Raw genomic sequence first — 27,772 nt, forward strand, 5'->3', positions numbered from 1 at the left:
CAGCTGATTTACTTACTCATGTCTCTGCATCTCCACAGCCATCAACACTGTCCATGTCATATTGCTCTTATCTGTCTCCATGTTTCTTCCCCTGCTCTCCTACAATTTGTCCTCCCAAGAAGCCAAGAGTCATCTTTTAAAAGTTAATTCACCAACATTTACTACCTAGTCTGCTTTGTCCAGCACTGTATCCTGGTCACCCTAAACAGTGCGCCAAACATTAGACATTGCTTAGTAAATAAGAAATGACTGTTGGACATCTATACTGGATTTCCCATCCATATCTAAATCATCAGAGGGCCAATGCTAAAACTTCCTCCCATAAAGTCCCAACTCATATATTTCTATTTTCTAGTCACATAGACAGAAAACCTCAAGAGTTTTTAGTACTTTCACATAAACTCAATGGTATTAAATCATTTAAGATTTCACTTCCACAAACTTTCTCATATCATTTCCCTCTTTTCAATTATCACTGCCTACACTTATTAACTGAGTAATCATAGCAATTTCCTAATTGGTCCTTCTGTCTATGTTCTGAAGCATCAATCTTTCTAAACTGCAGCTAATAAAAAACAAAACTTCTCTGCTGCTGTTTTTTGTTGTTTTTCATAGAACACCTCAGCCTGGCATTCAAGGCTCTTTGAAGCCTTACTTTCCACTTCATTCCTACACATACCCAAATAGAACTATTCATTGTTCTCTAGGCAAGTTTGGTCCCTTTTCTCCCATGTCTTTTCATTCCCAGTTACTACAGTGTCTGGCACATAATGGCTCAATAAATGTTTGTTGAATGCCTTCTTGTTGAAATCCTTCTCACACTAAAACAGTTCACCTTAAACACTACTTTCTTCATGAAAATCTTAATGGCCCTCATCCACAGGTCTTTCTCCTTCCTTTTCTAGTCCTTGTGGCACTTAAACCTTTCACTGCTGTGTATCATGGCCATGCATAAGTGTCTCATTCTTCTGTGAGCCTGTAAGCTGGCAGAAATGTTTCTTTCTTTGCTTTTGTGTCTGTTGCAGTATCTCAAACAATCTCCCCACTCCACCCCCAAAGCAGATACCTAATAAATGTTTGACTTTAACCACTGTAACTCTAATTCTGGAATTCCAGTTTGTTCTTCTTTATGGATTCTTTGCTTAGGAAAGGTAACATTTCCCCCCTCCATTAGCATAGTAGTGTTTCTTAGATTTTAAATATCCAAAGCTTAGATTTTAAATATCCCATTAGGGTGGGTGAATGAATGAGCCCCTAACAATGTCTCTTCCCAAACTGCCAAACAAAATGTCACAATGGTCCTTGGTCTTATGGTCATCAGTTAGGGAACAAAAGTGTGTGGTCGGAAGTTGTAAAAATAATAATAAATGAAGCTTTATAAAAAAATTAAAATGTCTCACCCACCACAAATGCTGAGCTTTTCAGACCACAGTCAGCTCATAAACAAATGTGCAGAGAGGAACAGGTACTCTTGAGAGAAGGTGGTTAGGCCCCAGCCCCTCAGATGCCTCTGTAAAAGCAAAAGGCAGTAGGACCACCCTTCTTCTCAGGGGTGTGGGAGCAGGGGAGAGTAAGGCCCCCCACAATGCCTAGTTTTGTGCTGGACATTCAATAGTCATAATGTGTTCCTTTCAGTCCAGATCCCAAAGAGAAAAACTTTCCCGATTTACCTGAAAAAGTATATACCTGTTGCTGGGGGTGGAGAGGAGGGGCCATTGCTAAGATCTGTACCAAAGGCTCTGCCAGGCTCTATCTGCATGGCAGAGAAAGGAATCCTGTGAATTTTCAAAGGATTTTTGTGCAAGCTTGCAGATGGGAGGGGTAAGCTCAATCACCTCTGAGATCTGAAGGAGAAGAAGGAATTTTCAAAGGAGCCACTGGGAAGAGAACTGCAAACCAAGGGCCTCCTGTGGCTTCTTTCCTCACCCTTCTCCATTCCCTGCACTCAAAAAACTGCCCCACTAGTTACCTGGGAAAACTGGTTAGATGTTTCTTCTTCTTTTCAGACTGACCACTCTGACTCAAATCTCAAAGGTCCCTGTTCACTTCTTCCCACACAACCCAAAGGATTTGTAGTCTAGGAAACCAAAGAAGTGTTTGATCAATAAATCAATTTATTTAAAAGAATATGTTACAATTAATTACACTAAGTGACATTACCAAACAATTTTAGAGTGGTTAGCTCTAGAACAAGGAATGAAAGAAACACTGTTAGCCATTATTGTGTCTGTGTATTTTCTCTTCACATTTCTTAAATCACAAATAAAAAATACAAGATACTGCAGTGAAAATACAATTAGAGTTTCTCTGAAATAAATTAAATGTGCATGGCCTGGGAAAAACTGAAGCCCAGCTCACTGGCTTAAAAAGGGGTCATGATATAAAATTAATGTCCAAGTTTAGCAGGCGGCCAAGTGCCCCCACCCCATATCACTCCCCTCTTTGTTTCTATTCCTTACCACAGCCCTGACCTTCCCACATACCCTAGATTATTGCTGAGGAGTGAGCTGTTGCTGTCCTGGCAGCAATGAGGCCTGGCGTGATGTGCTCAGGTTTAGGGGAACAGGAAGTCAAGAGGTGGACCTGGAAGATGGGGAGCTAAAGAAGCATACCCACTACCTCTCTTCTCCCCTCCTCTCTCTGAGTGTTCTATCACATCATCCTCCAAAAGGAAGCCACTGTGACACAATGAAGCTGGTGAAGAAACAGCAGTATGCTGGGGTCAACAGATCAAAGAGCTTCCACTGCTGAATGAATCTAGCCAAACAGCATGATGGCGAGAAGGGAGGGCACAGCAGTCCCTCCTGGTCTGGAAAATTCAGGTCAACTAGGATGCAGTCCCCTTCAAGAAAACTACCTCCTAGGAGCCCAGCCCAGAAGTTGGCAAATTCTGAGATAGGAGAGGGAGTGTCATCTCCTGTCAGTGCCCTATTATGCTGTTCCAAGTGCTGGGTTTGGAGCTACAGGAAGGGATAACCCAAAGCTACTGGCCTGGGTAACTAAAGGATGAAACTAAATGGGCCAGGCATGAGGATGTTTGAATATTTATCTAATTCCTCCCTGAGAGCTCGGTCCAGGCCTAGGAGATGCCCTGAGCACGCACATATCTGTACTTGTGTTTAGGCCTAGGGTAAGGACAGGGCGGAAAAATGGAGAATAGAATAAACATATAAAGAGGAGAGGCCCAAGGCATGGCCCAAGGGAACCTTTCTGCAGGGACAGGTTTCTCAGGGTCTACACTTTCTCCTGGGCCATAAAAAGCTCTGAGCTTCTACCCCAGAGGATAGAAACCAAGTGTGGAGGAAAGCCAGTGAGAGACCAGGAGGATCCTGCTGGTTCTGCTGGGATGAAGCTGGGGGCACTGGGAGACCCCCTCTTCTCAGGGACAAATTGCAAAAGAAGTCTGGGTAGAAGCCTCCCTGGGCAGACGCTGGGACTAAAAAGAACAGTAGGGATTACAGAAAGGAAGTGCAGAGGAAGGGGAGAGAGAAGAGTCACAACTAACACTGCTTCATGCAAAGAAGGGCTTGATCCTATGGGATCTACGCAGCCACAGGCTGTGCATGGGTGGAAGAGAAGAAGGCACTATCCTTCAGGGGTGCCCTCCTTCCCCACCTCCTTGCTGCAGCTGGGTGCTTTGTTACTGGGACACTTTCAAGAAGGGCTGTTCCTAAATAAATTCTGCCAACAGGCCAACTACCTATAGGGCCCTCACCTAATCTCCAAAGCACCAGTGAATGCTATGCCAGAAAGGGAACATAACACCATCTACCCATTCTAAGGGGCCCCCAAATCCCTATGACTCATGTCTGAAGGTCAGCATTCAAGCTGTCGCATGGAATCCCAGCTCTGTTCATTACTGTCCCACTCTGAACGAGTAGGGGCAAATTGCTATTTTTACAGTTTGAACAAAGCTGGTGCCAAGTCTCTTTAGCATCTAGGAGTGGGAAATCAACATGTCTTCTTTTCAGGGTCCTTTGGCTCATTTTAAATTTATTTAAGCCAAAAGAAGTTAGTTCTGTGTCAAAGTCTTCAAATTAGGGATCCCTCTGCAACTTTACACATTCAGCATTCTTATGTTTTGTACTCTGTGATTCCACCTAGATTTGGAGAAGGTGAGGGAGGAAAGGCTGTCCTCTTTGATCCCATACCATGCAGGGGCAAATGGCTGCCAGGATAACAAAATAAGAAAGAAAGAAAGAAAGAAAAGTGGGCCAGGCGCAGTGGCTCACTCCTGCAATCCTAGCACTTTGGGAGGCCGAGGTGGGCAGATTACTTGAGGTCAGGAGTTCAAAACGAACCTGGCCATCATGGTGAAACCCCGCCTCTACCAAAAATACAAAAAATTAGTGGGGCATGGTGGTGTACACCTGTAATCCCAGCTACTTGGGAGACTGAGGCAGGAGAATCGCTTGAACCCAGGAGGCGGAGGGTGCAGTGAGCCGAGATCGTGCACTGCACTCCAGCCTGGGTGACAGAGCAAGACTCTGGAAAAAAAAACACACACACACACAAAAAAAAGGAAGGAAGGAGGGAAGGAAGGAAGGAAGGAAGAAAGGAAGGGGAAAGAAAAGTGGCCTCACAATGATTTGCAACAACAAATTACAAAAAAGAGATGAAAGAAGGAAAGCAAAAGAAAGAGAAAGAAAGAAAGAAAAAGAAAGAAAGAAGAAAGAAAGAAAGAAAGAAAGAAAGAAAGAAAGAAAGAAAGAAAGAAAGAAAAGTGGCCTCACAATGATTTGCAAAAACAAGTAACAAAAAAGAGACTTTCCAACCACCCCAAAACTGCTTAGTAGAGTTGACTACAACCAATTATGACTGTCTCCCAGTTAGAGCAAAAGATGTCATCCTAGGAAGGTTTTTGTTTAGAAAGGGGAGAAGGGAAAAAGACAAGGCTCAAAGATGTGTTTTAGTTGCATCTGAGCCTGACTTGGTGCTTCTTATGCACTATCTACAGAGCTTAGGGGCAGGGAATATTGTCCTACCGCAATTAGCCCTGGCTTCTGATCCTGGGATGCAGCTCTTAAGTCTCAAAGGGTCTAGCTGCAAGATCAGATGAGGAGCTCTTTAAGGGACAGAAAGCAGAAAGGTTTTCCTTCAGTCTCCTTTCAATTAAAACTTGGGAGAGCCAATCTAATCAACCGTATACCTACTGCTCCTTCCTGGGTCCTCAGCTGGCTTGGATGGGGCTATCGTTGGGTTGGCACAGACCACTGACCCACTGCAAGTTTCCCCAAGGCCTTGAGATACTATTGGATCCCTTCCCATCACTGTTGTTTAAGGAAGTCACAGAGAATGCCGTAGTTATGGGTGGTTATTGGTCAGGAATGGAAGAGGTAAAACCTCATGTACATAGGGCATTGCTTGCTTTCTTTCCTCTATGTAAGTCCAACGTGTGTGCCTAAGGTATCAGCTTAACTCTGGTCCTGAGTACTATCCCTGCTGCAAAAAAGGCAGGGAAGGACACAGTGGCTCATGCCTGTAATCCCAGCACTTTGGGAGGCTGAGACAAGAGGATCACCTGAGGCCAGGAGTTTAAGACCAGCCTGGGCAACATAGTGAGACCCTGTCTCTACAAAAAAATTTTAAGAAGAATTAGCCAGGTGTGGTGGTGCACACCTGTAGTCCCAGCTACTCAGGAGGGTGACGCAGAAGGATCACCTGAGCCCAGGAATTCAAGGTAACAGTGAGCTATGATCATGCCACCACACTCCAGTCTGGGCGACAGAGTAAGACCCTGTCGCAGGAAAAAAAAAAAAAAAAAAAAAAAAGGCAAGGAAAACAGGAAATTACTACCATGAAGTGTTTCAGGTTCAGGTTCCCATGGCATCAACCTCCTGAGCCCACCTGCAACTTCACTCAGGGCCGGTTGAGGGAAAGCATACCGAGGCTCTAGGAAAGCAGGAAGGAGGTGCAGAATGTGGCTAGATAAAGCCAGGAGTGAGAGAAACAGATGGATCAAAAAAACTGTCACGGAATCAAGAGACCATACCAGGACTTTAGGCTCTCCCTGCAGAACTACAGCCTGTTAACCTTGAGAAACACACCTCTTTCTCCTCCCCAGCACCCTCGTGGAAGATAAAGAACCTATACTCCTTGCTCCCAGACTCTATGGCAACCCATGAGCCGGAATCTATACTCAATACAAAAAAAGGGGCAAAAATCCAAGCAGGTTGTAAACTTTTCAAGTCCTTCATGAGGAGAGGTATTTTTTCCCTGTAAAATGCTTTTTTTTTCCTTTTTAAAGTTTGTTTCAAAAGAAAGAGAGCACGAGAGAGGTCATGGATTCTAGTGAAAGGTGTGTAAAAACACAAGCTAAAAAAGGTACTGCCATCAATATGAAATTTAAAAAGAAATATATATATATGTATATACGTGCAGCTAATTTGTGTATATATAATTTTTACATACATACATATATATGTCTGAACAGTGCAAATGGATGAAGTTCATAGTTCCAGTTTTAAAAATATAGTACAAGGAGAGGCTGTTGGTATGAGGCCCAGGTGAAAGGACAAAGATACCTTTGGCAAGTTGGTTGGGCTTATTTCTTTTCCTGTCTTAACTTGGTTGACTTCTGGTGCTGACCAATCTGCTGTTCACTACCACCTCAATTCCAGAGACATGAAATTCAGAGGGGGTTATTAATAATATTTAGTTTAGGGCTTTTGAATACAACGACTTTAACTTTTTCTCTTCTTTTGTGTTAATGGTTACTCTGTCTGAAATGGGACATGAAAGGAGTAAGAGGATGGGGGTGAAGGGAAGGGGATAAGGAAAGGCTAGGTGGCCACATCTCTCTGCTGTGACCTCGCCATCTGGAAAATGTTCTGAAAGGAAAAAAAAAAAAAAAAAGAGTTATTGGGAAGCCACATCTCCTCTTATCTGGAGACAACTCCTCAAACAGAAGCTAAAAAGATATGCCTGGATGACTCAATCTGATTGGCCGCATCTTTCCTGATATAACTTCTCATCTAGAATCATAGCCTTTTAGAGCTGGAAGGGATCTTGGCTATTAACTACATGGTTCAGTCTTCCTGTTTCACAGAAGAGAAAACTGAGAGCTAGGGAGGCTGATTTACCCAAAATTACACAGAGGAAAAAAAAGCCAGGAGAAAACCCAGATAAAATTCCCAGAGCCCAATGTTTTCTACTGTACTAAGAATATAAATTTTCATTTTCTTGACTTGACCTCCTGATTCTTTCAAAGATTTTCTTTGAGAATAAGTAACTAATTATTCAGAATCTTCCAAATTCTGTTCCAGCACTGGCACATACAGACAGCAGTAAAGCAACAGCAAACACCTTCCCTCACACACACATTCTTGGTTCGCCTAGAAAGACTGCCAGGACTCATCCAGTCAAGACGGCTACAACTGAGGACAGTTTCCCCTGTGGGTCAGGAACAACATGGAGGGTGATCTGATTTAAAAAACTGGCAGAGGAGGGTCCATGAAGTCATGAGAGATGGAAGAGCCTGTAGCCAATGTCCACCCTCTAGACAAGGGAAGAAGCAGGGCTTTTTTGCACAGCCCGTTCACCATCCAGAGGCCAACCTTGCTGGAAGAATGTCCTGGCTCACATGAGATAATCAGTCTCTAACTAATATTCCTAGAAAGACAGAGATGGAGGTGAGGGTCCCAGGTATTTGGCCACAGGCCTATAAATTTTAAAGAAACAAAAAGATGAAAAGGTCAATTCAAGGACTGTTCAGAATTACCTCTTTTCTCCACTTGAGCTCGCAGAACACCCTCTCGAAGCACTCATGCATGTAATTGAACTGAAAAGAAAGGTGGTGACACTCACTAACTTCTCAAGAGCAGGCACCTCAGGACTGTGCCTTTGAACTCCTGTCCCCAGTCATCCCATCTTCCAAACTCAGTCTAGAGAAATACCCTGACAAATACCATAAAACCCAGGCCTGGTTCATCCCCTATTCTCTAGCTCCCTCTAGTGGTAACTACGAGCCAAGTGGGATAGGAAATTGCCAATTCCAGTCAGGCCTAAAGCAAAGACAGGATGAATCTGGGGGCTCCAGGATTCAAACAGGTTCAGATCTCAAGACAACTACTAGCTCTATCTCTCTCTCTCCATTTATGCATTTAGCTGAAAAAAAAATAAAAATAAAAAAAACAAAATAAAACAAAAAAACAAAGTCCCAGTTACTTTCCCCAAATTGCACTCACATATGGCGTGAAGATTTTAACCCATCGGGGCTTCTTCTCTCCTCGTGCGTATTCGAAACAGAAGGCCATCCCTTCTTCATCTGTGTCCCATCGCTGCATCTCATCCCATTCAAATGCAATTACCTGGTTCTGGACAACCAAGACAAGGGAGTAAGGTACAGTCTGTGTTTCAGAGTGCTGGGGAACTGAGGTAGGGGGTTCTGAACCAGGAGACAGAAGAGAAATGAATGGAGATGTCTGCATCGCTTCAGAGAAAGGACTGTGATAGAAGAATACAAATCAGTGGAAGCAGCCAATGAAGTTGAGGATCAGTGTGGATTCCATGCCTGTTTATTTGCCCCAGTCAAAATACAGTTTTGATTTCATTTCCCCCTAAAAAGGAATTAAAACGTCACAAGCAAGTGAGCATCAAAGTATCTCCAGTCCTCGTAGCCAGAGCCCTATGCTGAAAACTCACCTCCAGCTGTCCTTCTTCAGTGCAGGCATGCAGTTTAAAGTGCGTGATGCTGATGGCTGTGATAACGTGCCCCTTCCTCCTGGAGTCACAGGCACAGTGGGGAAAGATGATTTCATTGTAGCCCTCACAAGTCCTTAGCATGTTGAGGTACTAAAAAAAAAAAAAAAGGGAGAAACAGAGTTACTATGGTATTAAACACAATGAAGAGCTATTGAGATGTGGTGCAAGAAAAAGAACAAAGAGTATTCTCACCCAACAACCTGAAGACCTGGCCTCTGGTCTCGCACCCATCTCTAAGTCGGGAAAGGACTCTGAGACAATTCTTTTCTTTTTATTTTTTGAGACCAAGTCTTGCTCTGTCACTTAGGCTGGAGTGCAGTAGCATGATCTTGGCTTGGCTCACTGAAACCTCAACCTCCAGGGCTCAAGCAATCTTCCCACCTTAGCCTCCAGTGATCCTCCTGCCTCAGCCTCCCAAGTAGCTGGGACCACGGGCACACACCACCATACCCAGCTAAATTTTGATTTTCTATAGAGACAGGGTCTCCCTATGCTACCCACACTGGTCTTGAACTGGGCTCAACTAATCCTCCCACCTCAGCCACTGCAAGTGCAAGGGTTACAGGCATGAGCCACCGTGCCTGGCTAGCAATTCTTTATCCCACTTTCAACTTCCACTTTTTTTTTTTTTTTTTTTGCCGTAAGTAAGGAAACAACACCTTCATACTTCTAACCCTCCTTTCTCTACTTCAAAAAGATACGGGCCAGGCGGTGGCTCACGCCTATAATCCCAACACTTTGAGAGGCCGACGCGGGTGGATCACGAGGTCAGGAAATCAAGACCACCCTGGCTAACACAGTGAAACCCCGTCTCAATGGAGTGCAGTGGCATGACCATGTCTCACTGCAGCCTCAAATACCTAAAAATACAAAAAATTAGCCAAGCGTGGTGACACACGCCTGTAATTCCAGCTACTCGGGAGGCTGAGGCAGGAGAATCGCTTGAACCCAGGAGGCAGAGGTTGCAGTGAGCTGAGATTGCGCCACTGCACTCCAGCCTGGGAGACAGAGCAAGACACTGTCTCAGGGGGAAAAAAAAAAAAAAAAACCGGAAAAACAAAAAGATACACAGATGAAAACCATTAGATATACTATAACCAGGACTCACAGGGCTAGAAGGGGTCTCACAATTCTGTTTAGTCTGATCCTCTATTTTCATTGTAATCAAGGGATGGGAATCTAATCTATCCTTACAATTAAGAAAGGGAGTAATATTTCTCTCTTTTTTTTTTTTTTTTTTTGAGATGGAGTCTGGCTCTGTCCCCCAGGCTGGAGTGCAGTGGCGCGATCTCGGCTCACTGCAAGCTCTGCCTCCCGGGTTCACGCTATTCTCCTGCCTCAGTCTCCTGAGTAGCTGGGACTACAGGCGCCCACCACCACGCCTGGCAATGTTTTGTATTTTTAGCAGAGATGGGGTTTCACCGGGTTAGCCAGGATGGTCTCAATCTCCTGACCTTGTGATCCACCCGCCTCGGCCTCCCAAGGTACTGGGATTACAGGCGTGAGCCACCGCGTCCGGTGGTAACATTTCTCTTTATTCCTTTTCCAATCAAAAGTTACAATGATCTGTAGTAAGGATTAAGCTACCCCAAATCTCATATTTACAAAATGTTAAAACTGAAAGAGACTTTAAAAATGAGTCATGTTATGGGAACTCAGAATAAGATGAGACTAGCCTGCAGTCACAAGTAATAATAAGTGGCACAACTAGGACTAGAACCCAGGTTTAATTTCCAGGCCTCTGTTCCTGTTACTGTCACCGACTAGTCCCCAAATCAACCCCATTGTCCCCTGGGTCTCCAGTATATATGGTTCCTTGAAAAGCATCTGGACCAAAATGAAGTGCCACATATGATTCTCACAGTTACAACGCTGTAAAACAGAGGGGCCAGGTGCAATGCTCATGCCTGTAATCCCAGCACTTTGGGAGGCTGCGGCAGGAAGATTGCTTGAGCTCAGGAATTTGAAACCAGCCTGGGCAACAGAGTGACACCTTGTCTCTACAAAAAATTTCAAAATTAGCTGGGCTGGTGGTATGTGCCTGTAGTCCTAGCTATTTGGAGGCTTAGGCAGGAGGATAGGTTGAGCTCAGGAGTTCAAGCCCAGGGTAGTCTGGTCATGCCACTGCACTCCAGCCTGGGCAACAGAGCAAGTCTCCATCTCTTTATTTATTTATTTATTTATTTATTTATTTATTTATTTATTTATTATTTTTTAATTGAGACAGTCTTACTCTGTCACCCAGGCTGGAGTGCAGGAGTGTGACCATGTCTCACTGCAGCCTCCGCTTCCCAGGTTCAAGCAATTCTCATGCCTCAGCCTCCTGAGTAACTGGGACCACAGATGTGCACCACAACACCTGGCTAATACTTTGTATTTTTAGTAGAGATGGGGTTTCGCCATGTTGGCCAGGCTGGTCTCGAACTCCTGGCCTCAAGTGATCTGCCTGCCTTGGCCTCCCAAAATGCTGGGATTACAGGTGTGAGCCACCATGCCCAGCCTAGAAGTGCAACAATATTTCAATCACATTTTTCTTCCCTCCCTCCTTCTGTCGCCCTATTTCACCTTCTCTTTTTTATTGTCCTTCCTAGATCAGTGATAAACATGGATACTGGTTAATCCTGCCATTGGCACTATAAACAAAATAAATCTCTGACTCCTATACTTTGGTAAATATGACAGGGGTGGGTGGTATAGAACAGAACTCTTCTGGGGTTATAATAAACAGCAATGCCTGAAACACAGAGGAGTGAGTAAGAGGCCCAGACTACCCTGGGCTTGAATCCTGGCCCCATTACTTCCATTACTTCCTAATTGTGCAACCTTGCGCAAGTTACTTTAAGGCAGGCAAATTACTTAATCCCAGGTGCCTCAGTTTCCTCTTCCATAAATGAGAAATAATAATAGCATCTAAACCACAGTGTGATTTGTGAGCATTAAATACAAGAGTATTTGGCTGGGCATGGTGGCTCACACTTGTAATCCCAACACTTTGGGAGGCTGAGGTGGGAGGATCACTTGAACCCAGGAGTTAGAGACCAGCCTAGGCAGTATAGGGAAACCCCATCTCTACAAAAAAACAAAAAAAAATTTTGCTGGGCACCTGTAGTCCTAGCTACTTGGGAGGGTGAGGTGGGAGGATTGCTTGAGCCCAGGAGGTCAAGGCTATGATGGCACCACTGCACTCCAGCCTGGCTTAGATTGCACCACTGCAATCTCAAAATAAGTGACCTGTCTCAAAATAAGAAATAAAAATAAAAAAGATATTTAACATAGTACTCAGCCATAATTAGGCATTTAATAAATGACAGCTAAAAAAAACTTTTAAAGTATCTGGAAATTACTTTTAAAAATTCCTGGGGTGAGCTTTAAGTCAGTGACAGTAAAACAAACAAACAAACAAACAAATCTCCTGAGGGGAAAAAAGCATGTGAGTGAGATAGAGGCAACATGAATGGCAGAAAGCCGAAGGCTATTGAAGCTGGGTAATGGATACATGGGGATTAATTGTATTTTTCTTCCAACTTCTTTATGCATTTAAAAATTTATACAGCTGGGTTTGGTGGCTCATGCCTGTAATCTCAGCACTTTGGGAGGCCGAGGCAGGCAGATCATCTGAGGTCAGGAGTTCGAGACCAGCCTGGCCAACATGGTGAAACCCCATTTTTACTAAAAATACAAAAATTAGCCAGGCATAGTGGCATGCACCTGTAATCCCAGCTACATGAGAGGCTGAGGCAGAATTGCTTGAACCTGGAAGGTGGAGGCTGCAGTGAGCCGAGATTGTGCCACTGCACTCCAGCCTGCCTGGGCAACAGACTGAGACTCCATCTCAAAAAAAAAAAAAAAAAAAAAAAAAAAAAGTATATATAGATACAATAAAATGTTAAAAGAAAAAGAACACCCTAGCAACCAGGCCTCTGGCACTCAATCCAAGCCATCTTCCTAACACAGTCATCAGAAACTTTACATGCTCAACAAGCAGCAATTCTGCTCCAGGACACTTAACACCTCTGTAAATGCCAGTGGGTGTCGCTGACCCTTGAAACTAGTACTATTCATGTCCTTTAACAAAATAGGATTACATATAGCACATCTGTTGAGAGTTCTCTTCATTGAGAGGTACCACTACCGTTTGGACAAATATTTCTGCCACAATCTCTAACTGGGAGTTTTACTATAATAGATCTTTAAAAAGAGAGAAGCATGCCGACAAAGGCAGGGATTTGGGAAAAGAGATCAGAAGAAGCGTGGGGCTCTGAGTATCTTCAACTCTCTCTTTGTGACCTTGAGTAAGTTACTCTATCTGGGGTCTTCTCTTCTGCCATCTGGAAATAAGACATTGCTGCTATCCTGTCTCCCCTGATGCAGGGAAAAAACATATGCACTGGAGCCTGACAAAAATGGGTTCAAATCACATTTTCAAATTCTAGTTCCACTTCTGAGAAGCTATGTCATCTTAGGTAAGAATCTTAATCTCTCAGACTCCACTTCTCCGTAAAGTAGGAATAATACCTGCAGGGTTGTTATAAGGAGAAAATGAGACTTCATATAAAGTGCCTAGACCAGTCAGGCACATAATACATGCCCTCTCCATCCCCTCTGAATCAAAAGACTAATTTATCCCTCTGTATTCAAGAATGTAGTCCTTGAAAGCAAAAGACCTTCAGGGGACTTCTTAATGGCATAAGCTCTAAAAATAACCCAAGTGAAAAGTAAGGGCACCTGTGCCCTTCGTGAGCCGATAAAGGTAAAGTCTTATTGGAAGACAAGGTTTTCAGAGAGCTCAGACTGAGCAGTATTTATCAGCATTAAATGGGCAGTCTCTACATTCTTGGGCTTGCACAAAGCCTCAAAGAAGAAACATTTAAAATTTTACAGGAGAGGATCAGAAAAAACAACCAGGTAGTATCATGCTTACTACCTGGGTGACAAAATAATCTGTACACCAAACTCCCATGACATGCAGTTTACCTGTGTAACAAACCTGCACGTGTCCCTGAACCTAAAATAAGTTAAAAAAAACTTTTTATATAAATCAAAAATTTGTAAAAGAAAGGTGAATTTTTTTTTTTTTTTTTTTGAGACGGAGTCTCTGCTCTGTTGCCCAGGCTGGAGTGCAGTGGCATGATCTCAGCTCACTGCAACGTCCGCCTCCCAGGTTCAAGCAATTCTCCTGCCTCAGCCTCCTGAGTAGCTGGGACTATAGGCGTGCACCCCTACACCCAGCAATTTTTTGTACTTTTAGTAGAGACGGGGTTTCACCATGCTGGCCAGGCTGGTCTCGAACTCCTGACCTTGTGATCTGCCCGCCTGGGCCTCCCAAAGTGCTGGGATTACAGGCGTGAGCCACCGTGCCTCGCTGAATTTTTGCTTTTAAGCATGTTTACATGATATTTAAAAGGGTGTTTGGTATTTAAAACACCAAATCATCCTGCCCATTCTCCTTTCAGGGACTTCCCACTTAAAGTTGATAAATACTACCCAACCTGAGTCTCTCTGACCACCCTGTCTCCCAATGAGACTTTACTCTGTTGTCTCACCAAGGACACAGGTTCCCTTAGTTTTCACCTTAAGTTTTGAGTAGCTAAATATGTATCCCGAATTATCTTCCTTTATTCATGTATCATGTAGAAAGTGGCCCATTTAAGCCAGAGAATTGGACAGGTATAGTACAGGATATTTTATAAATGTTCAATATTCAGCAAGACAAATACAGATATAGGGCAGTTTGTTTTTTTGTTTTTCGTTTTTTTTTTGTTTTTTTTTTTTGAGACAGACTCCGCTCTGTCGCCCAGGCTGGAGTGCAGTGGCGCGATCTTGGCTCACTGCAAGCTCCGCCTCCTAGGTTCACGCCATTCTCCTGCCCCAGTCTCCTGAGTAGCTGGGACTACAGGCGCCCGCCACCACGCCCGGCTAATTTTTTGTAGTTTTAGTCGAGACGAGGTTTCACCGTGTTAGCCAGGATGGTCTCGATCTCCTGACCTCGTGATCTGCCTGCCTCGGCCTCCCAAAGTGCTGGGAATACAGGTGTGAGCCACCGCACCAGGCCGACAGTTTTTAAAGCAGAGACTCAATGCTTAACAGAGCAGAACACTTTAGGTGAATGGGTCAAGGTCTACTCCAGAGAACTCTCTGTTCTCCCAAACAACCTGCTAAGGGTCAAACCAGGTCCAAAATAGAAGTAAGGGACCAAGAGGAACCTCAAGAGCCAACTCTCCCAAAACCAGAATCAGAGTAGTGATTCTGAAGCACCTGATGTTCCAGAATCACCAGTGTGCTTTTTAAAAATAAAGTTCCCTACGTCCTACCCCCAGAGATTCTGGCTTAGTAAATGTGGGGTGGAGTCTAGAAATCTGCATTTTAAGCAGCTTCAAAAATGTCTTCTATGTAAGTAGACTGGAGACCACACTTTGAGAAAAACTGACATACATGCTGCCTTGTGTGAAATCAATACAAATTATGTAGAGAAACACAAAAGCTCTTTATCTGTTCAACAATGGCAAAATCAGGCCACTTCGACATAAAAAAAGCATAATTTACATGTCTACTGTTTTGTGTGAGGAGACAGAAAGGGAGGGAGGGAGGGAGGAAGAGGAGAAAACATTGTTTCTTGTATATTATATTCTCAACCATCCAAATTTGAGATTCAGTCTAACTTTGTAAGTAAGTATAAAACAAAAATGTTTTTGATCACACTGGGTATTATAAACTATGCACAGATGTGAGCTCTCTTCTGTATTTGGAGATTTGGAGGACAGGGGAACTTACACAAAGCTTATTTATCTTCCAAGAATCTTGGCGTATTTTGTCGATTCTACTTAATAGCTGATAATCGGAATATCCCCATTTTACAGAAAAGAAACTAAAACTGAGAAGTTCATTGTGTTGCTGCAGTTCTTACAATGATGTGACAACTACTAATTGTAGTGATCTGGCCTAATCGTAGGCCTGTTCACCATACTTAGTTGCTATGGTTAATGGCATCAGGGCCTATGGGCTCAGAAGGGCCCATGTGAGAAGTTTCAATGTATTGACCATGACCTAATATTGGCTAGGCTAATGCCTTTGAACACTGATACTTGAATACATATTATACTTATGAAATTCAAACTTTGATGAGATTTTCTTCAAAATCTGACTATCATATCATGTGGCTAGTACACAGAAATACGTGGGTACTAGGTTTTCAAGACAATCTAATTCCACAAACGTTTAAGCATATTTTATACACAATGGCAAAAGACCATGGAGAAACATATCTGTCTATCAACTATACTTGAGCTTTTACCTGGGTGATTACAAAGTATAAACAAGTCTAAAAATGACTTCATAATAGATTACTGTGTTTATTAAATTCAGATTTTCTATATTTTGCCATGGCACAATGCAAACCTATTTATTTCTCTCACACCTTGCACTGTGCCTGACACGTACTTGGTACTCAACAAATATGTTTTGTTGAATACATACATGGAAAGATAGTGTGTTTGGAGTACTATAAATGCAAAGAAACAGTATGTATTCCACACTGGTATTATCAGAAGATCTTATGAAATTATTTTGATTCTATTAACTTTTCAGAAACAAGAAAACTCTGTTGGCTTTGGCAAAGGCAAAGGATTACTGTAGAAGTTGATGGCCTGTTAGTATTTGGCCCTTTTCACCAAAAAGATGCAAATGTATTGGTCAGAATCATGCATTAATATATAGAAGACAATGCCATTATCTTAAAGAACAGGAGGAAGTCGTGTTTTAAAATTCTGTCTCACACATAGCAAAATTCTCCAAACCAAAATTCTGCCAAGATTTAATTACATTTAAAGGATTTTGCATTTTCTATATCAGCCTGCTGATACATAGAACACTGGTAAGATGGCTCCCTGATCTTTGGCAATTTTCTAAGGTAAAGAGATTTATTACTTTTCATCACATAAGTAATTAAAATAACTAACTTAGCTAGATAGAAGATTACAGGCTAAGTTCAATGGCTGACTGGTTTGCATTTGTTGTTATTGTTGTTGAGACGGAGTCTCACTGCGTTTTCCAGGCTGAAGCGCAGTGACGCAATCTCGGCTCACTGCAACCTCTGCCTCCCTGCAACCTCCACCTCCCGGGCTCAAGCGATTCTCTGGCCTCAGCCTCCTGAGTAGCTGGGATTAAAGGCACATGCTACCACGCCCAGCTACTTTTTGTATTTTTAGTAGAGATGGGGTTTCACCATGTTGGCCAGGCTGGTCTCGAACTTCTGACCTCAGGTGATCCACCCGCCTCGGCCTCCCAAAGTGTGATTACAGGTGTGAGCCACCACGCCCCGCAGCTGTCTGCATTCTTATTCCAACCAATTAATGTACATGAATCAATATTCTCTCCTGAAAAGTACACAGAAGGTACAAAAGAATTCAAATGACCTATCAGAATCATTACTAAAGAATGAAAATGATACAGTCACTAACTTACAATGGTTAACTTAATGCTTTTTTGACTTTATGATGGTGTGAAAGCAATGTGTATGCAGTAGACATTGTACTTCAATTTTTTTTTTTTAACTTTTCTGCTGTCTTTACAAGAACCTCAAATTTTTGTTCAAAACTTTAAATAACTTTAGGCTTGGCGCAGTGGCTTACGCCTGTAATTCCAGCACTTTGGGAGGCTGAGGCAAGCGGTTCACTCAAGGTCTGGAGTTCGAGACCAACCTGGCCAACATGGTGAAACCCCATCTCTACTAAAAATACAACAATTAGCCAAGCGTGGTGGTGGGTGCCTATAGTCCCAGCTACTCGAGAGGCTGAGGCAGGGCAATCGCTTGAGCCCCGGAGGCAGAGGTTGCAGTGAGCTGAGATCACACCACTGCACTCCAGCCTGGGTGACACAGCGAGACTCAGTCTCAAAAAAAAAAAAAAAAAAAAAAAACAGTTTAAATAACTTTATTCTAAAATGGGCTTTGTGTTAGATGATTTTGCCTGACTGTAGCGTAATATGTGTTCTGATCACATTTAAGATAGGCTAGGCTAAGCTATAATGTTTGGTAGGTTAGGTGTATTAAATGCATTTTTGATTTAATATTTTCAACTTAAGATGTGTTTATTGGGATGTAAAGTCATCGTAAGTTGAGGAGCATGTATAATTGAAAAAACTTCGACTGCATGTGAATCTGCCAAGAGAGAAATTTAAAAATGTTATAACGAGTAGAAATTTTTATGTGTTCTTTACTAATTTTATTTTTGACAATTTCCATCCCTGTATCTATGGCAGATACAAATTGAAAATGAATTTAAAGCCATTTAAGGAATGCTCTAGGCAGCCCTGTTCAGCAAAATTTTTAGTGATGATGAAAATGTTCTATACCTGCACAGTCCAATATGCTAGCTATTCACTGTGCACATATGGCTGCTTAGCATTGAAATGTGGCTAGAGTAGCTAGAGAACTGAATTTTAAATTGTATTTAATTTAAATGAATTTAAATTTATATTTAAATATCTACATGAGTCTAGTAGTTATTGAATCAAATAGCACAATTCTAGGATGATATACTAACCAAGAGCACTACGGAGCATAAATGTTTAAGCAACTGCAGAAATGGAAGCTGTAAAAACAAATGATTTTGCTATTGCTAAATCATGACTAAAATAATTCCTAATGTTAAAAAGCTAAATATCAGGTCTTATACAATCTTATCTATATCCTATTGTAATGTTTTACATAACTTTTTAGTACTTTTTAATCAAAAAATAGTTATTATTAATAATAAAATTATGGGCCAGGCACAGTGGCTCAGTCCTGTAATCCCAGCACTTTGGGAGGCCAAGGCAGGTGGATCATCTGAGCTCAAGAGTTCGAGACCAGCCTAGCCAACATGGCAAAACCCTGTCTCTACTACAAATACAAAAATTAGCTGGGCGTGGTGGCGCATGCCTGTAGTCCCAGCTACTCGGGAAGCTGAGGCAGGAGAATCGCTTGAACCCAGGAGGCAAAGGTTGCAGTGAGCCTAGATCACGACACTGCACTTCAGCCTGGGCAACAGAGCAAGACTCTGTCCCTCCCCCACCTCATCCCCCCAAAATAATAATAAAATTACATACCAATATACAGTAATTCAAGATCTTTGTGTGTTAAATGGAGAAACACAATGGACTTTGCATCAAGGTCCCTATTACCCTCCTTTTTTAAAATTAGTTAAGCCACTAACCAGGTTGTAATCCTTTCAAAAATGACTGGAACTATAGGTTTTAAAGGTAGGAAGGGGCATTTTATAAAGGGATTATGGGGACATAAACTTACCATGACCATTTTTCTTTGTTCGTATAGCTTCTGTAATTGATAGGACTTTTCTTCTGCTTTGATGTAACCTTTCTTCACATCATCAACTGCCTATCACCAAAACAGAAGTAGAGAAGAAAGGAGTGTAAAAATCATTATTATGTACATTATCGATGAAAACAGACACAGACGCATTTTCAGGAAATCTCTTGTCCACTTGGACCACCATCATTACCAGTGAACTATATATCACATGTCCAGCGATATGGTCTGGCTCTGTGTCCCCACTCAAATCTCATCTCAAATTGTAGTCCCCACATGTCAAGAGAGGGACCCAGTGGGAGGTGACTGGATCATGGTCTGGTTTCCCCATGCTGGTCTCGTGATAGTGAGGGAGTTCTCACAAGATCTGATGGAGTTCTTTTGTTTGTTTTGAGACGGAGTCTGGCTCTGTCACCCAGGCTGGAGTGCAGTGGCACAATCTCGACTCACTGAAACCTCTGCCTCCCAGGTTCAAGCGATTCTCTTGCCTCAGCCTTCGGTGTAGCTGGGACTACAGGCATGAGCCACCACGCCCAGCTAATTTTTGTATTTTTAATAGAGATGGGGCTTCACCATGTTGGCCAGGCTAGTCTCGAACTCTTGACCTCAAGTGATCTGCCCGCCTTGACCTCCCAAAGTGCTGGGATTACAGGCATGAGCCACCGTGCCTGGCCTAGATCTGATAGTTTTAAAAACAGCAGTTCCCCCTGCGTGTGCTCTCTCTCTCGTCACCTTGTGAAGAAGGTGCTTGCTTCCCCTTCACCTCGTGCCATGATTGTAAGTTTCCTGAGGACTTCCCCAGCCATGCGAAACTGTGAGTCAATTAAACTTCCTTTCTTGCACTTTGGGAGGCTGAGGCGGGTGAATCACAAGGTCAGGAGTTTGAGACCAGCCTGGCCAACATGATGAAACCCCGTCTCTAGTAAAAATACAAAAAATCAGCTGGGCATGGTGGCAGGCACCTGTAATCCCAGCTACTCAGGAGGCTGAGGCAGGAGAATCGCTTGAACCCAGGAGGCAGAGGTTGCAGTAAGCTGAGATCATGCCACTGCACTCCAGCCCAGGTGACAGTGCGAGACTCCATCTCAAAAAAGCACAAACAAACAAACAAAAAAAACCTTCCTTTCTTTATAAATTACCTAATCTCAGGTAGTGTCTTTATAGCAGTGTGAAAATGGACTAATACATCCAGTAACAGGTATACTTATTGGAATAACAAGCATTTAAAGAATATCTGGCACGTGCTCAAGCATTATTTTTGGTATATGTGAGAGATCTGGTTTCTCTTGTCAGGGGACTTAAATTCCAGTTATTTTATACACATGTAAACAATTAGAGAGCACTGAAAGATGGTATATAATACTGCATTACAATGAAATAGCAAACATGTATGGTACAGACAGTGATATAGGCAGTCAGAATGGAAGCACTTATTGATAATTACAGTTATCAGGGAAGCCTTAGGTGGATCCCCAAAGAACAGAATGAAGAAGAGAAACTATAAGCTAAAGATAGGAAACAGGAATGAGTCTGTGCTTAAATACTCTGAGAAAACAGATTTGCCTGATTTAAATAAGGGAACAGGAGACAATTAAAGATAATGCTGGATAGGCAGACTAACACCAGATTATGAAAAATCCTAAAAAGTAGGCACAGGAATTTAGACTTAAGGAAATAAACAACAGGGAGCTAAAATAAGCAACAAAAAGTGGCTCCTTCTTTATTAAAGAAAGTTTGATTTGTGTTTGAAAGCCACATGAATTAACCTGAAGAGAGAATGAAATAAGGAAGATCAATGATGTTTGGTACTCAAGGTAGAAATCACTTCCCAGAGTCTTTTAAGGAAAGATAGTTGGATAGGCAAATGAGTTCAAGATTAAGATTAAGTCAAGAGGGCCAGGCGCGGTGGCTCACGCCTGTAATCCCAGCACTTTGGGAGGCCGAGGTGGGCAGATCACGAGGTCAGGAGATCGAGACCATCCTGGCTAACATGGTGAAACCCTGTTTCTACTAAAAATACAAAAAATTAGCCGGGGAGAGGTGGCAGGCGCCTGTAGTTCCAGCTATTCAAGAGGCTGAGGCAGGAGAATGGCATGAACCTGGGAGGCGGAGCTTGCAGTGAGCCAAGATTGTGCCATTGCAACTCCAGCCTGGGTGGACAGAGCAAGACTCCATCGCAAAAAAAAAAAAAAAAAAAAGATTAAGTCAAGAGACTAATTCAACTTTTAGTTCTGTCACCTACCAATGTGCACTTGCATAAGTCATGTAAACCCTTTCACTGTGTAAAACTGGAATATCTCATAGATGTACAAGAAAAAGATGACAGATGTTAAGAGTTTTATAAAGTATATATCAGTAGCTATTATTAGTATCATTTAGCTATTAAGTTCTTCTAAGAACCATACAAGGATATGAATGTCCTGCCAGGAAGTGACTAATAGAAAGATTATGCCAGTCTCTCCCCAACCTGGCCATACAAGTGAGGGCTCCGAGGATTATAGCCACAGAGGGGATGTTCAAAAAGAACCACCATGCAATGTCAATGTCCTGAAGATCCTGAACACTTTCCTCTTCATCACCAAAACACTGTACTGCTCCAGCCAAATTTAAACCAATTATTGAAAAGCCAGCAGAGAAGTAGAGGGGGGGAAATAAATAAACAATACTGGTCTATCCAGTTTCCAAAGAAATTTGCAGTGTTATTTAGCTCAGGGAAAAGGCTATTTTTCTTTATTTCTGTATTGTTTCGATGAGAATAAGAATAAGAATATAAGAACGCTGTCTTTCTGTTTTGTTTTTACCCCTAATGCCTAGAACTATGTCTGACTCACAACAGTACTAATATTTGATGAACACTTTCCCAAGGCAGAGGTGGGTCACAGTGATTATCTACTCCAGCAATTCCAAGTGAGCTCTTTTACACATGGGGCAGTAAAAATGGTCTTCTTTCATTTCTAATCAAGAAACTGGCCTTCCTTCCTTCCTCCCTCCCTCCCTCCCGTTCTTTCTTTCTTCCTTTTCCCTCTGTGGCCCAGGCTGCATGTAATCTACTCGGCTCGCTGCTGCCCCGCACCGCGGACTGCCTGGGACTGCCGGCGCTCGGCAGCCTGCTTTTTCTACTTTGGCTGCAGGCGCGGTTTCGCCATGTTGACCACGCTGCTCTCCAGCTCCTGACCTCGAGTGGTCTGCCCGCCTCGGCCTCCCCAGGTGTTGGGACTGCAGACGGAGTCTCGCTCACCCGGTGCTCGGTGTGGCCCGCGCTGGAGTGTGGTGGCGTGGTCTTGGCTCACGGCAGCCTCCGCCTCGGCCTACCAGGGTGCTGGGATTGCAGCCCCTGCCCGGCCGCCACCCCGTCTGGGAAGTGAGGAGCGCCTCTGCCCGGCCACCCATCGTCTGGGAGGTGAGGAGCGCCTCTGCCCGGCCGCCCATCGTCTGGGAGGTGAGGAGCGCCTCTGCCCGGCCACCCATCGTCTGGGAAGTGAGGAGCGCCTCTGCCCGGCCGCCCTGTCTGGGAAGAAATGAGGAACACCTCTGCCCGGCCGCCCCGTCTGGGAAAAAGTGAGGAGCACCTCTGCCCGGCCGCCCCATCTGGGAAGAAGTGAGGAGCGTCTCTGCCTGGCCGCCTGGTCTGGGAAGTGAGGAGCACCTCTGCCTGGCCGCCCTGTCTGGGATGTGGGGAGCGCCTCTGCCCGACCACCCCGTCTGGGAGGTCTACCACGGAGGCCAGAAGCAATGTGGGGACTGGACGTGGTGGCTCACGCCTGTGGTCCCGGCACTCTGGGGGGCCGAGGCGGGTTGATCACTTCGGGCTAGGAGTTCGAGACCAGTCTGGCCAACATGGCGAAACATATGAAAAATACAACAGACAGACCAACCAACCAACTCAGTGACAACAAAACAGGTCTACCCTGGAGTCATACTCTAATTTTTTCTATTTTCCTCCCTTTCTGATCTTTTATCCCACTTTCTTTTTCTTCCTCTTCCTTCTTCTTCTTTGTCAAGTAGAGGATTGAGTTATTATCACTGATCCATATAAAGTCCCTCTCTCATTTATTTTAATTCCCACTCCCCATTTCTATTCCCCGTCTTCCCATGTGCAACCTTCCTAATATGTTTGATACGCATCTTTTTGTTTGTATGTATTTTTAGAAAATGTTTATTGTTTTTGTGTGCAAAAAAAATTAATAAAAAAAAAAAAGAAGAAACTGCTTACCCAGGTGTGGTTGCTCATGCCTGCAATCCCATCATTTTGGGAGGCGGAGGAGGGAGGATCACCTGAGGTCAGGAGTTCAAGACCAGCCTGGCCAACATGTTGAAACCCCATTTCTACTAAAATACAAAAATTAGCCGGATGTGGTGGAGGGAGCAGGTAATCCCAGCAACTCAGGAGTCTGAGGTAAGAGAATCACTTGAACCCGGAAGACGAAGGTTACATCTCCGTGAGCCGAGATCATGCCACTGCACTTCAGCCTGGGAGACAGAGCAAGACTCTGTCTCAAAAAAAAGATTACACTGCTTGACTGACTAAGTGGAAAACATAAATATCACCACCCTAGTTTCCTTTTCTTCTTAAATTTTTTAAATTAAAGTAAAAGATGTATATAGTTTTAAAAAACAGGCCGGGCGCGGTGGCTCACGCTTGTAATCCCAGCACTTTGGGAGGCCTAGGCGGGCGGATGACGAGGTCAGGAGATCGAGACCACGGTGAAACCCCATCTCTACTAAAAATACAAAAAATTAGCCAGGAGTGGTGGTGGGCACCTGTAGTCCCAGCTGCTCGGAGAGGCTGAGGCAGGAGAATGGCGTGAACCCGGGAGGCGGAGCTTGCAGTGAGCCGAGATTGCGCCACTGCACTCCAGCCTGGGCAACAGAGCAAGACTCCATCTCAAAAAAAAAAAAAAATAGTACTAAAAGGCTCCTAATAAAAACAGCAGCCTCTTGATCCCAGAGCGTCATTCCACAAAAGCAACTACTTTTAGGCACTTTAAGCAATTTCTTGTGATAATCCTTCCATAATTCTAAATGGCATGCTTACATTGACAATTCCTGATTTACCAATTTTAGACATTGTTGACTTACTGTGTTGAAAATATTTGGTTTTAACTCTCTTGTAACACCCAAACACTCCCACTTCCTCTTCCCCCAACTTCTCAATAAAAAATACTCAATGACTGCATTATAAATATGTAAACACTGTTCACAGCTAAGCTGTATACTATGCTATGACTTCCTTTCTTGCATAATTTTTTATTTCCTCTGAGGTTAAATGCCTCGTGTTTTTGTTTGTAACTTCCCATGTACCTATCACCAATTTTTCCTCCACAATAACCAAATACCAAAACTCTTTTACTTAGACATTCATTTTCTAAAAACTGTCAACAATTGTCATTTGCTGTGGTATCCTCCCTTGTTCTCTTTGTCCTTGCAAGTTTACGGTTTTTAAAATTCCACTACTGCTACTTTTGTGAGCTTTCAGGAAACAGCAGCTTAAATGTGTGTACACTTTGCCAGGTTTAGCCAGAATTTAAATATAAATGATTAATTTCTACCTTATTAATTTTTTAAGGAAAAGGCTCATTATTACCATTAGCATCTAACATATAATATCTCATCAATTTAAATGAATACATTATTTCATATTTTAACATTTCTGAAATTGGGATGTATCTTACAATCAATGATGTATCAGTTTAACTGACAGCTTTTTTCTCTTTCTTATCAATACATAAAATAATGGTGCATCTTATAATTGATAACATCTTAGAACTGTGAAATTCATTAAATATTCCTACCATCAAAATATGATACAAAAATAATTGAAATTAAGTAAGAGAAATTTAATATACTTTTCAAAAGATACAGTTGTTTACTTAGTCCATCAAAAAACAGCTGCCAGGCATGGTGTTTGTGGCCAGGTGCAGTGGCTCATGCCTGTAATCCCAGCACTTTGGGAGGCCAAGCTGGGTGGATCATTTGAGGCCAGGAGTTTGAGACCAGCCTGGGCAACATGGTGAAACCCCATCTCTACTAAAAATACAAAAATTAGCTGGGCTTGGTGATACACAACTGTAGTTCCAGCTAGTTTTATACTTCAAAAAGGCTGAGGCATAAGAGTCATTGGAACCCAGGAGGCACAGGTTGGAGTGAGCCGAGATCATCCCACTGCACTCCAGCCTGGGAGACACAGCAAGACTCTGTCTCCAAAAAATAAAAAACAAAACAAAAAAATAAGTCATTTGAGGTGGTGCAGTCACTATGGAAAACAGTATAGCAGTTCCTCAAAAAGTTGAAAATAGAACTGCCATATGATTCAGTAATCCCACTTCTGGGTATATTGAAAAAAGGATCTCAACAAGATATCTGCACACCCATGTTCACAGCAGCATTATTCACAATAACCAAGAAATGAAAGAAACCCAACTGTCCATGGATCAATGGATAAATTAAATGTGGGATATACACACAACATAATATTATTCAGCCTTAAAAAGGAAGGAAACCCTGTCGTATACTACCACAACACGTATGAAACTTGAGGCCATTATGTTAAGTGAAATAAGCCAGTTATTACAAAGGCAAATAGTGTATAATTACACTTACATTAAATATCTAAAGTAGTCAAATTCATAGAAACAAAAAGTAGAATGGTAGTTGCCAAGGGGGAGAGGAAAACAGGGAGTTGTTTGATGGGTACAGCGTTTCAGTTTTAATCTTTTGCAAGATTAAAAGAGTTTTGGGCCAGGAGCAGTGGCTCACGCCTGTAATCACAACACTTTGGGAGGCTGAGGTAGGAGGATCGTTTGAGGTCAGGCGTTCAAGATTATGGTGAGCTATGATCGCAGCACTGCACTCCAGCCTGGGTGGCAGACTGAGATTCTGTCCCCTCCTTTAAAAAAAAGAATTCTGGAGATCCATTGTACAACATTGTGAATATACTTAACATTATTGAACTATACACTAAAAATGGCTTAGAAATTTTAAAAATTATTAAATGGTATACTTTAAATATGTACAGTTTACTGTATGTAAACTATACCTCAATAAAGCTGTTTAGAAATCATTTGAGGCAATAGGAAAGTTCAGAAAAGTTGCTGGATATAAGATACTGCTCCAAAAACATTAACTTTTCTAAATACTTAAATACTTTTGTCTTCTAGTTTTATACTTCAAAAAGCAATTTCACATGCTCTGCCCTCACTTAAATTTTGATAAGCATTAAAAAAAAAAAAAAACAGCCAGGTGTGGTGGTTCATGCCTGTAATCTCAGTGCTTTGGGAGGTCAAGGTGGGAGGATTGCTTGAAGCCAGGAATTCAAGACCAGCCTGGGCAACATAGCGAGACACCTTCTCAATTTTTTAAATAAAAAATACATTTAAAATAAAATAAACAAACCCACCTATGAGACACACCACTGTTCCCCTTTAACAGATGAGAAAACAGATCTCAACAATGTTATGCAAAGGATTTACCCAATGTAGAGCTTATACTTGAACCAGATATTCTGACTCCTAGCTAATGATTTTTCTACTCCAAAAATACAAAGATAAAATATTCCATTCATAATAGCAATAAAAATATAAAATCCTTGGTGATTAATTTAAGGGGGCATTGGTAAAACATAAAACCATGTAATTTTTTGAGGAAACAAAAGTCAAGTTGAATAAAATACATACTTTATGCATCTATTATTATAATACAACATTTAATTAAAATGGTGATTCTTCTTCAGTAAACCATACATTTAACAAAATTCCAATTGGAATAGTAATAGGATAGATACTTTATAAAGTGTTATGAAATGGGTTAAAAATTATTTGAAAACAAAAAATGGGAAAGAATATCAAGCCTTTTAAAAAAGGAAGGCTTAGCCTTACCAGATATTAAAATGTATTATACAGAAACAATAATCAAAAGGGAATACGGAGTCAAAAATAGAAATACAGATTAAGAGCAGAGAGATGCTAAACATAGGCCATATACACACACACACACACACACACACACACACACAGATATAAATTTAATGCAAGACAAGTTAAGCATAATGTATTAGAAATGAATCATTTAATGTATCCTGATGTGCTGTGTGGATAGCAATACCAAGAAAATTTAACTTAGACCAACCATTCATACTACACACCACAATAAACCTTGGGTAAATTAAAGCATTAAATATTAAAAATAAAATATTGTGACAAAAGCACACTAAATATAACTGTGCTATTGTCCTCTTATATTGAGGAAAGAAAACGTTAGCAGAAATCACAATGGAAAAGATAGATAAACATTGTTACACTAAATGTTAAAACTTCTCTAAAACAAAATTCCTGGCCGGGCGTGGTGGCTCACACCTGTAATCTCAGCACTTTAGGAGGCAGAGGTGGGCGGATCGCTTGAGCCCAGGAGTTTGAGATGAGCCTGGACGATATGGCAAAACCCTGTCTGTACAAAAAATACAAAAATTAGCTGGGTGTGGTGGTGCATGCCTGTAGTCCCCCCAGCTACTCAGGAGGCTGAGGTGGGAGGATCACTTGAACCCAGGAGGCAGAGGTTGCAGTGAGCCGAGATTGTGCCACTGCACTCCAGCCTCAGCAACAGAGCCAGACTCTGTCTCAAAAAAAAAAAAAAAAAAGAAGAAAAGAAAATTAATAGCACTAAGATAAAAAGAAAAACAATGGAACAGAGTAAATATCTATTAAAATGGCAAAGACATAAAAGTTTAACAAAATACAGCAATTTTTGTACAGCAAGGTACAAAAACACAAT

At 42.3% G+C, this 27,772-nt stretch overlaps 1 protein-coding gene across 2 annotated transcripts in view; it reads right to left on the bottom strand.

Annotated features, from left to right (window-relative positions):
- Nucleotides 1-2,096: 2,096 nt before the first annotated feature.
- The window catches only part of SNX27 (sorting nexin 27), a 93,186-nt gene continuing 67,510 nt past the window's right edge, over nucleotides 2,097-27,772 (bottom strand). Inside the window, exons 8-12 of one of the 2 annotated variants that reach the window (XM_032154633.2) lie at nucleotides 18,986-19,075; nucleotides 8,644-8,793; nucleotides 8,187-8,315; nucleotides 7,721-7,780; nucleotides 2,097-6,830 (exon numbers count right to left, since the gene is read on the bottom strand). In XM_032154633.2, the coding sequence (XP_032010524.1) occupies nucleotides 6,783-6,830; nucleotides 7,721-7,780; nucleotides 8,187-8,315; nucleotides 8,644-8,793; nucleotides 18,986-19,075 (477 nt within the window). In that variant the 3' untranslated portion in view covers nucleotides 2,097-6,782. Of the gene's footprint in view, nucleotides 7,612-7,720; nucleotides 7,781-8,186; nucleotides 8,316-8,643; nucleotides 8,794-18,985; nucleotides 19,076-27,772 lie in introns of both variants that reach the window. The other variant, XM_032154634.2, reaches the window with a different exon arrangement.

The sequence above is a fragment of the Hylobates moloch genome, unplaced genomic scaffold (genome assembly GCF_009828535.3).
Source record: "Hylobates moloch isolate HMO894 unplaced genomic scaffold, HMol_V3 SCAFFOLD_5, whole genome shotgun sequence".
Taxonomy (NCBI): Eukaryota; Metazoa; Chordata; class Mammalia; order Primates; family Hylobatidae; genus Hylobates; species Hylobates moloch.